This window comes from Gopherus evgoodei, chromosome 2, assembly GCF_007399415.2.
Source record: "Gopherus evgoodei ecotype Sinaloan lineage chromosome 2, rGopEvg1_v1.p, whole genome shotgun sequence".
Lineage (NCBI taxonomy): Eukaryota > Metazoa > Chordata > Testudines > Testudinidae > Gopherus > Gopherus evgoodei.
This window is the reverse complement of record NC_044323.1, coordinates 193584085-193594465: the sequence shown is the minus strand read 5'-3', so window position 1 is coordinate 193594465 and position 10381 is coordinate 193584085. Positions and strand designations below refer to the sequence as shown.

The 10381-nt window shown below is 41.4% G+C and overlaps 1 protein-coding gene across 1 annotated transcript; it reads right to left on the bottom strand.

Moving 5' to 3' along the window:
- Positions 1–574: 574 nt before the first annotated feature.
- On the bottom strand, positions 575–10003 carry ZADH2 (zinc binding alcohol dehydrogenase domain containing 2). The gene is made up of 2 exons (XM_030552628.1): positions 8952–10003; positions 575–2373 (listed from the first exon to the last, which is right to left on the bottom strand). The coding sequence occupies exons 1-2, from the start codon at positions 9251–9253 to the stop codon at positions 1449–1451; spliced, it is 1227 nt and encodes a 408-aa protein (XP_030408488.1). The 5' UTR covers positions 9254–10003; the 3' UTR covers positions 575–1448.
- Positions 10004–10381: the final 378 nt, after the last annotated feature.

Below are 10381 nucleotides of genomic sequence, written 5' to 3'. Positions count from 1 at the left end.
CCTTCTAACAACACAAGTTATTACATATCCCCAAGAAGGGGGACTGAAGCAAGCCCTGCTGCTCAGGAGGGTGGGGGGGCAAAGCCCGAGCCTCATCACCCTGGGCAGGGGGGCCCTAAGCCAAAGCCCAAGGGCTTCATCCCTGGGCAGGGGGCCTGTAACCTGAGCCCTGCTGCCCAGAGCTGAGGCCAGGTGGTGAGGCTCAGGCTTTGGCCCTGTGCAGTGGGGCTCGGGTTTTGGCTTTGGCCCAGGGTCCCAGCCAGTCTAACGCCAGCTGTGGCTACCCCATTAAAATGACCCACAGTTAGTTTACACCTGCAGTTCTCAATTCCCTACTTATGTTATTATTTATACATGATGTGTATTGGGCCCAGAGAATTTATACAAATGACCTTGCTCTTTGCCATAAGGCCTACACAGTAGCAATACTAAATAATAACTACTAACTTTGCTATGAGAAGCTGTACCTAATATTCATCAGTGTTTTAAGTACATTATAATATACTGCACCTCTATGGAAGAGCTAATCTACAAGAAGTGTATCAATATGAAAAAAATACCACACACACGGAGATAGCTTTCTGCATTTTATTAAATTGTTAGTATAAGTAAAGGACCTCAATACATGTAAACACAATTTAGAACTAAAACCCAACTAGCCCATCTTGTGGGTTAATGGGGAGAATAAAGGGTAAACAATAAAAATAATAAACAGCACAGCAAAAGTATAAGACGACTGTTCCAAACGGTAACCAAAGGCTTGAATGAAAATGGCAGGGTTGTGTGTAGTTGCAAACTCTGTAATTTTTATTTTTTTTAAATTGTGTTCCCTCCCTCCCTCATCCCCTCCATTTTTCTGCCATGTTAGAACTAATGGATACATTCTCCATATAGAACATGTCATGATATTTGATTACCATGCACAAAATAGCCATAATATCATTACTGAGTTTGCAACCCAAAAAAGTAAAAAGATCATTTTTAACTTTGGTTTCCCAGAAATGTCAAGGGTTAACAAAGCATCAACAAAATGTTTTGTTTTGCTGTATATGAAAGATATTTTTAAAATCACAGGATCTAAATTGCTGAAGTGACACACATGAAATGTAATGTTTCCAAACAGGATTTAAAAATCTTATCAAAGAAACTGATGGATCAACCTCTGCATCATCATTTATTCTAATTGCCCAGAAGAACGTTCATATCTAGAATTAGCCTGAGCACCACTGCCTGTAAAAGTTACAGAATCAAACACAAGCACATTAAGTCCTTGGTACAGGCACCGGCTAATTTTTTTTTAAATCAAAACTTTTTATTAACAACTTAATACAGTTTTAGTATACTATCATTTACCAAATTTGTTTTTTAAAAAATAAATGGTTTCTAGTAATTCTGAGGCATGAAGTGCCTATTTTCTCTCTCTCTTGATTTATATCATTGTTCTGTTTTTACAGCTTACTGTTGACAGAGTTAGGTAATTCAACTACAATTTTTCCAATGTTTTTTCCCATGTACATATAATCTACAGCACGGAATACAGACTCCAAGCCAATGAACTTGCCCTCTGGAGACATGTCTCCGAGGTCCACCTCACAAACCAGTTCTCCACTTTCATACATTGTGAGTAAGTGCTCCATAGCCATTTTATATTCAGAAAGGTAATGGTTCAGGAAGAAACCCTGGATGCTGGCAGATTTCTTCAGCAGTTTTGCTGGCAACATTTCTGCTTTAACAGGCTGAAGGCCAGTAGGATTTTGATAGCCAGAGATAAACCCAATAACTATCAGGCGCCCTTTGGTAGCCAAGGAGTTGACAGCTAAGTCAAACATCTTTCCACCAACAGATTCATACACTACATCCATACCTTCTGGGTAGTCCCTTTTAATAACAGCACCAACATTTTCAGTTTTGTAGTTGATGGGATGATCACAGCCAATGGATTTCAGAAAACCAACCTTTTCATCACTGGAGCAAGTTCCAATTACATGGCACTTTGCCTTCTTTGAAAGCTGCACAGCAAACTGGCCTGTTCCTCCCGATGCTGCAGTCACTAAGACCTTCTTGCCTTCAGACAACTGTCCAAGCTCCTTCAGACTGATGTATGCTGTAGTGCCACTTACCATTAGAGTAAGAAACTCAGGTTTCACAGAGGGTAGAAGAACTGCTTGTTTGGCAGGCACAACTGTATATTCAGCAAAAGAACCAGGTGTCATATAGGCCACAGCTTGGCCTACTGTGTATCTGGCACTAGCACTGAGGCCTAAGGCTACCACATCACCAATACCTTCAAAACCTACATCAAACGGGGGTTTAACTGAAGTGTCATACCGGCCAGCTGAGTAGTTTATATCAGATGCATTAATGCCAATAAATCTAGAAGAAAACAAAACTTTGTTAACATGCTTGATTTGTCAAATACTTTGCCATGTGAAAAAGCATCCACTTACATTTTCTGGGTAAGATATAACAATGCATATTCAAATATACCAGTAATTAGAAAAAATGTTCACCTCATACTATTAAAAAAAAAAGTCCATATACATAGCATAGCAGTGATTTTAATCAGACTTTTGTATCTTATGTTTCTAATACTGTAGAAATTTTAGACACATTTTTAAAAAATAAGACATTTTCCACGTGGCCATTTTAACCAAAATAAGCAAACCAAAAATCATTGTGTATGAGACTGGAAAATTAAAATTAATTGACCACTCTACAAAAGATATAAAAACAACTCTGTGGAATAAAATAAGTGCTAAATATGTTGATTCTGGCAACAAATTTACATTTCTGATTATAATACTGTTAATGACTAACGATAATATTAAGTATAAATGTTATCTGCAAGGTCATTGATCATAACATGTTACTGAAGGCAAGCTTTTTTTTTTAAATGATGGTGTGACTATAGGAAATTAGCTAATTTCAACCTTATTAAAATATTTTGCTTTATATCAATTACTTGCAACACATCAAAACAGCATTGTACAGAAGGACTGAAATTGTAACAGAGTATTCAATGTTTAGAAGTCCTATTGACCTCTAACAGGTGAAAAAGAATGCCAATGTTTTCAAAAAACACATACATATACTAAACTTGATTAGCAGTAAAAGATAATCATGGTATCACAATCTACTTTAATTGTACAGGCAATATTTTACTAACAATATTTTTCCATGTCAATGTAGCTCATAACTGAAATACCTTGCTACAAATGGAGAAAGTGGAGGGGGAGAGTTTAACTAGAAAATGTCAAGAAGCTTGCACATGCAGCAGAAGAATCCCAGATTTTTACTACATGTGGAAGCGATAACCTAAAGATTATAGAATTTGGTGTCATATGAAAAGCTGTAGAAATATGCAAACAGTGCAATTTTAATGGTCAGTTAGCAATATTTTCAAATTGTGTGTCTGAGATTTAAAAAGTGCTTACACACACAGTACCCAAAGAAATGAGAAAATGAAAAAATGAAAAAATGCTTTGATTTTTCAGTTCTCTATACTATGGAGAATCTCAGACTTTCGCTAATGTAAAGTGTGTATCACACATACACACACCATCTGTTAATACAAATATATATAATATACACACAGGCGCAGAGAGAAGAATGTGACTTTTGTTGCTTTTCTTAATTCTACATTTAATCTCCTGTTTAATTATAACAAAGAATGTCTACATCCTGTTTATAGATTAAAAAAATCCACTATTCTTTAATTTACATAATTCCCATGTCCCATTCTAAAACAAACCAAACCCCCCCCCCACCAGCAGCTTCCATAGCAAAACATGTCTCCTCAGGACATTTGAGAAAAATGATCAGAAAGCTAAGGTGCGATTGGTGCTACAATTCTGAATTAGATTTTAAAACCCAACTTTTAGCAGTGGGGTTTAAAAGCAGAGAGATGGTTATCTCCCTCCTTTCCCTCTCTTATCCCTACAACGATAACCTTCAACCCATGGATTTACCACCTCTCCTCCACTCCTAGCCAATTTACCCCTGAATTAGACTCCTTGCCTGATACAGACAGAACCTCCCTTCTGGCGCAGAGAGCCTATTCCTGCGCCTTTGATTTTTGCACTGTATGAAACAGGCATCCCCTGTATGCACCCTAGAGAGGGGAAGAATTTAAAATAAAAACTTTTCTCCCCCACCCTTAGCGGTCCCATCTTCTTTTCACTTAGCATTGTTCTTAAAATGGAAAGAGAGGGACAGAGCAAGGCAGGTAAATAACCGGCTAAAGCTGGAAACTGTGTGTGTGAAGGGGAGGGGAGGATTGGAAGTACTGCAGTTAGCCAGATGTCTGGTAAACAAGTGTCCTCAACATGCTGCTTTTTTACCAGAGAAAATGCAAATCACTCCCCATCTCTTTTTCTCTGGGCTCCACCAGCAGCTGAAACGTGTAGGCGTGAGAGAGGACGATGCAATGGCAGATCTCGGGAAAGACACAGTGCAGAAGAAGTTGGTGCTTGCCTGGCACCTCCCCACCTTTTATGGTAACCGTAATAGTGGGAAAGTGCTAGTGTTGGCACCAATAGGAGTGTGATGTCTCAGCGGGGCTTCGGGGGTCGGCCAGGGACTAAGAGTTGGGGCACCTCTCTGAGGACACTCCATCCTAGCACTCCCTCCCTCTGGCTCCTATTCTCCACCCCGGCATCTCCACCTCCTTCTCTAGCACTTAGCCACTTGCAGCTATCCCTCCCATACAAAGCTTTATGTGCAGATGCGGATGCCTTTCCATCTCAACTGGGATTGGGGTCTGCATTTATTCGGTGGCTGTATTACTAAGGGAGTCTGAGATACACACAGGTCAGCCTGTGGAGAAACATTTGAAAGACTGTCCTCTTTTTCGCGATCCCTGCATTTTCCATTTAAAACGGGGCTAGGAGCCTCAGCAAAAAAATAGATGATTAGGAGGAAATAAAGAAATGCGAACTACTATATAATGTGTACAAGGCTTGCTGGTAATATTTGTTACCACCCTCCACCCCCCAATCTTCCAAGCTGCCTCTGCCATGTGAAATGATTCTCTCCGGACTAGGGGAATCATTATTATTAATCAATATAGTCTCCAAGCTTGCTAAAGTACTCCCCACCCCACTCCTTTTTCTCAACCCATCAATATTTGTGTAATTCCCATTTGTGTTCGCATATAGGTGGGTTTTTTTTAAAAGATAGTCTCCCTAAGTGTCCCATATGCAAACAAAGATCAAACCACAATGTCGGGATTAAAACATATTGTCTAAATCCTTTTGAACCTTGCCTGTCAAGGTACTATGAGGGAGATGGTTTGCTGTGCTGTGCCCCGGACGTTTTCAGACCCTTTCATTTTAAGCGCAGAAATAAATGCAAGATCAACTTCCCAACTCGTATATGAGAGAGCGAGACGAGGTGGGTGTAGCGGGGGAGTAAAGGAGTGCACTCTGTGTTTGCAGTATACCTTCTGAATTCTTTTCAAGTGATCTGCCTCTTTTAATTCCCAAATTTAATATGTCTTTGTTGTTTGACTAAGGAGGGTCTGGTGAGGGCACCGTCTTTCGCTATTTTCAAAATCTGAAGCGCTGAGACATGGAACCAGACTGGGGCTGGCTTTTCCCAAAATAATTACACACTCCGAGTCACTCCGCTTTATTTACACTGAAGCGTGCTGACCCCTCAGTATTGTTTATTATAAATCCAGGACGAGCCCGAAGGAGGGGTGAAAATGCTGCTTCTCGCACCAAAACAAAACGTAAGAGACAGAAATTCAACACAAGAGCCTTCAACACAGAGACAAAACAAAGTAATCCAAACTAGGAGCGCAGAAGAAAAACAAAATTCTCAACCCAAACACTGAGCAGAAATAATCCCCCACCCCTCCCACTGTGATCCGCCAAGCCATGAATCAAAAACTTCCCCCCCCCCCCTTCAATTTCAATAAACTTTTTTTCCCCTATTGACTTCCACCTCAGCAGAAAATCGTTACAAATATTTTGGAAACGAAATAACCTGTCCCTCCTTTACAAAAAACTCGAAAACATCGCATAACTTAGGGGAAACCTGGGCTTTTGTCTGCAATAAAACAGAGGCACCTTCTCCCTCTTGAAAAATAGAACAAATGCACATAAGAAGCGTAAATGGTTATGTTAAGGATTCTATTCCCCTTCTCCCTCCCTCCTTCACCCGAAAGAGAAAGTTTATTGTTTTAAATCGATTTCTAGTTTAAAAGCACTGCTCTGAGAGTAAAGGCTATGATGGATTTTTCTGCTAAGAACTAAGGGAATCATCGTGGGTTATTTTTCCACCGAAAGGAAAAAAAAAAGGGGGGGGGGTGTTTCCACTTAATAGACGAACATCTTATTTGAAAATCAATAAATACAAGGACCCCAAAGCAGTTTTCCACCTTATTCCCCCAAATCCAAAAGCAGATTTTACTGTGGTGAATAAGGATTGTTTTAAAGCTCGAAGCAATTAATACTGTTCATGGGCGTGACTGGGACTAAAATGGACAAATCCGCAACTGCACCCTTCAAACTCAAGGCATGTATTGTTTTGTTTTTAAGATCCTGTAGGCTTCTACCTATTGTAAAATGTGTTTTTAAGAACAAATAAAGCCAGGGATACATTTTGTCCTTTCGGGATGGGAAACAGCTTCCCCAGGACAGTACAAAAGGGGAAACGGGCTTGCTTCCTTCTGCAGCTTTCAGGAGGCACAAACAGAGAATACATATATGGATGTGATGTGAGATTCCTCAGCAAATAATAATAAAGAGAAAACTCCGCACAACCCCAAACAGTACAAAATGTTTTAACTCCAACCTCAATTGAGTACTTCCCCCACTCCTACCCCTTTTTATAAACTGATGTGTGTTAAAATACAGTAACTGCCTGGCTGAGTCTCTGGACCAGCTCCTGCTTTCACTCTGGGGCGAGCTGAGAGCCTCAACCCCACCACTCTGAAGTGTGCACGTCCCTCTGGCACCCAGGGAGCCCACCCAGGACCAAGGTGGGGGGGGGGAGGGAGAAAGAAGGAAACGTTACACTGAAAACAAAATAAATTACATGAATAAATTTTAAAATTTCATCGGAAAAGAGGGAGAGACAGTGTGTGTGTGTGTGGGGGGGGGGGAATTAGAGAACAACGACGTAACAACCTTATCATATCCAGCTAGGCAAAGACTTGCTACATTTTTCTGTAGCTGTTTGTAGTGTAAGGCAGTCGGGTCCCTTTCAAGAAAAGGAATTTAACTCCAGCCTGATGAGTGTTTCATGCCATTACTGTTTCAGGGCCAGTCCTTATTAGATGCAGCAAGTCTGTTCTTTAGACCTATCTCGCTTTTTCTAACTCTCTCTCAAAAATACTATAGGTTGATGGCAGCAGCGGATTAAAGTTTTGTATGAATCTTTTTCAGTCGCAGAAGTCCATACCTCTCTCTTTCGTGTGCAGGTATTGCACATTACATACATTATGAACCCTCCCACTACACACACATACACAGAGTAACTACAGATAAGGTACACAAACACTTCTATTAAACTTTCAGTTCGATCTCACGTCTGTTAGCTATTTCATTATGCACTGTCTTTAAACAACCAGTTCTACGTATGGACAAGGTTTTTGTTAGACAAGTCTTTTAAAAACAGGTTTCCCTCCTTTCTCCTCTTGACAGCAAGAATTAAATAATCTTCCATGGGGCTTCTAGAGTTCCAGCTTCTACCAAGGAAAGTTAGACCTTTAAAAGCCCTACTTTTGTGTTAAGGAACGATACCATCTAGGCGGGAACCAATAAAAACAAATAAGCCATTTGGTGAAAGGTACATTTTGTCCCTACAGTCTTCCTTTTCTTGGGAGCTGACCAAGAAGCTTGAACGGACAGTACTAGCTAGCACACAATTTACTGCATATTATGCTAAGCAAAATGTCACATCTTTACTCGCTGTGTGACCCTGTTTCGTTAAAAATAGCCAACAATTTAGAAATCCTGCTTCCCACACAAGACTAACGGTGGCAATAAACTTTCGAAAAGGTTGGAGAGGCTTATGCGGTTTGTTAAAAGCTTATGGCACATCGAGAAGCTTCTCCTTTCCTGGTTTTACTGTTTGCACTTCAGGGGGAAAGAAGAGAATGGAGTGGTGGCTAGACGGTTGAAGGGTGACAGGAGAAGGAGAGTAGCACTGACAGACTGGGTCCTCTGCCTTCCTGTTGATTCACACTCACTAAAGGTTAGTGACGTGGAGGACTGGGGAGGGGGGGGGAAGAGGACCCCCTCCAGACACACAGGGAAACGTACTCACGGTTGTACACATACATAAGACATAAAACAATCATTGGTGTATGGTCTATCTACACTTACACACTCAGACCATGGCTATAAATAACACAGAGGCAGCCTGTTATATATTAATGTCACGCCGACATTTACATGGCTAAGACAGACACACACGCTGGTGATTGTATGTAAATGTAACGCACACAAACCTGGGAGGGACTTAGAAATCATTTTCTGGGTTTTCAGTCTCCCCTGAACACTTGCTTCACGTGCAGCTTTCTGTTTAAGCTCAAACTGCCCTTTCCCACCTTTGAAAATGGCTACTAAAACAGTGATTTGTGAGGCTGTGTTCTTCCTCCGGGGTAGGAGAATAAATACTGCTTGATCAGCTACATTTGTAAGACAGAAGAAACCAAACCAAAAACAAGCACCTCAAAAGATGCAGAAATCCCCACCCTCCCCAATGCATGGGAGGAAATGATTCTGGCATCAGACATTCAAAACAAACAACAACAAAATCAAATTATAAGGCGCCAGATGGCAGCTGGTACAACCTGATAGGATGACAGAGCAAGAGAAGGCCACAGGAGGTGAGAAGTCAGAGGGAGTTTGAGCAGGAAAAGGGCTCAGACCCCAAGGCTAGGAAGGAAGGTAGGTAAAGAGAGGAGTTGCAACGGGGCTGGAGAGGGGAAGGGAACTCACCTGTTTCTGACAAGAAGGTCTCCATCTCCCGGGAGTGGTACAGGCGCGTCCTGCCGCAGGGCAACAGCCTCTCGGAAGTTTGAGCTCAGCTTAGTCACCACCAGCTTCTTCATGGAGCTGGGGATAGACGAGCCCTGGAAATCCAGAAAGTGACGGGAGTAGGACATGTCCAAGATGGGCCGGGGCCGAGCACCACCAAAGCAGGACCAGAAGGGACCCTCCAGAGGACACAGCCGCCGGCTCCTCCAGAACCGAGATCCCCAGCACCTCAGCAAAGCGTTGCTTTTTGTATTAAAACTCATTTCCAGCCTTAGATCTCTTTCCCACCCTCATCATCCTCGGGGAGCGTCCAGTTAAGAAGATTCTTCGGACAGCTTGCAAAACCCACCACCACCAAACTCACAAGAGGAGACACTCTGACTCTCTGAACATAGCTATTTGTGTATGTAAATAACGTCTAATGTAGCAAGCTGCAGCCTGTCTGCGTCCTCCCAGCCCAGCCCCTCCACAATACGGAAACACTAGAGAAGCAGCAGCACCAGCAAGATGATCCCCTGGAGCTGATCTGCATTTACCGTCACTAACATGAAACAGGAACAAAGTTCACCCTCCTAACACTGTCCCGCCTGCAAAGCTGTTGCTGCTGCAGCAAAAATTGTGGGTGCATGTGTTTGTGTGATCTGCAACAACACAGAAACACATGCATGCCTCTATATAATATAAACAAATCTGATCACCGCAGCCAGGGATTTCTTACTTTCAGTAAAATACAGATTTGCAAGATTTTCCGTTCAAATTTTTGCTTTTTAGTTTGCATGCTGCATTTATCCAGGGATTTAAAATACAGAAATATAAAACCATGCCGCGTTCCCACGCCCCTAGTTTATAAAAGACGAATATGATCCCTTTAAAAAAGTTGAAAGAAAACACGAATAAATTATCAGATCAATAAGGTTAGAATAATAAAGAGAAGTTGCAGCTAATCTTCTAATGTTGTTATTAGGAGCAGCTGGGGAGCTGCAGGCTGCTGATACAGGCACCTCCCCTTCCGTGCGAAACATTCACTTCCTCGCAAGGTGGAACAAATCAACCCAGAGCCGCTAGCAACCACTAGTGGATGCAGCACTTAGATTTGGAGAAGAATAAAAGCACTACGATTTATGAAAGGATTTAAAGCATCTTAAGGATTGTTGTGTGTGTTCTGTCTATAAAGAAAAAAATACTGCCGATGTCCTTCTAGACGGGAGACACACACATGAAATGCACTTTATAGCCTCATGGATTTTATAGCTCTCTATAACCCGTGTACAGTTAAAAAAACAGTGGATCCTTTTAGCTATGACATTAAAAATATTGCCATATATTTATTTTGGCCAAAAATATTTTTTCTACTCTCCTGTATCTTTAGGAGAGGATTTTTAAATCAACTT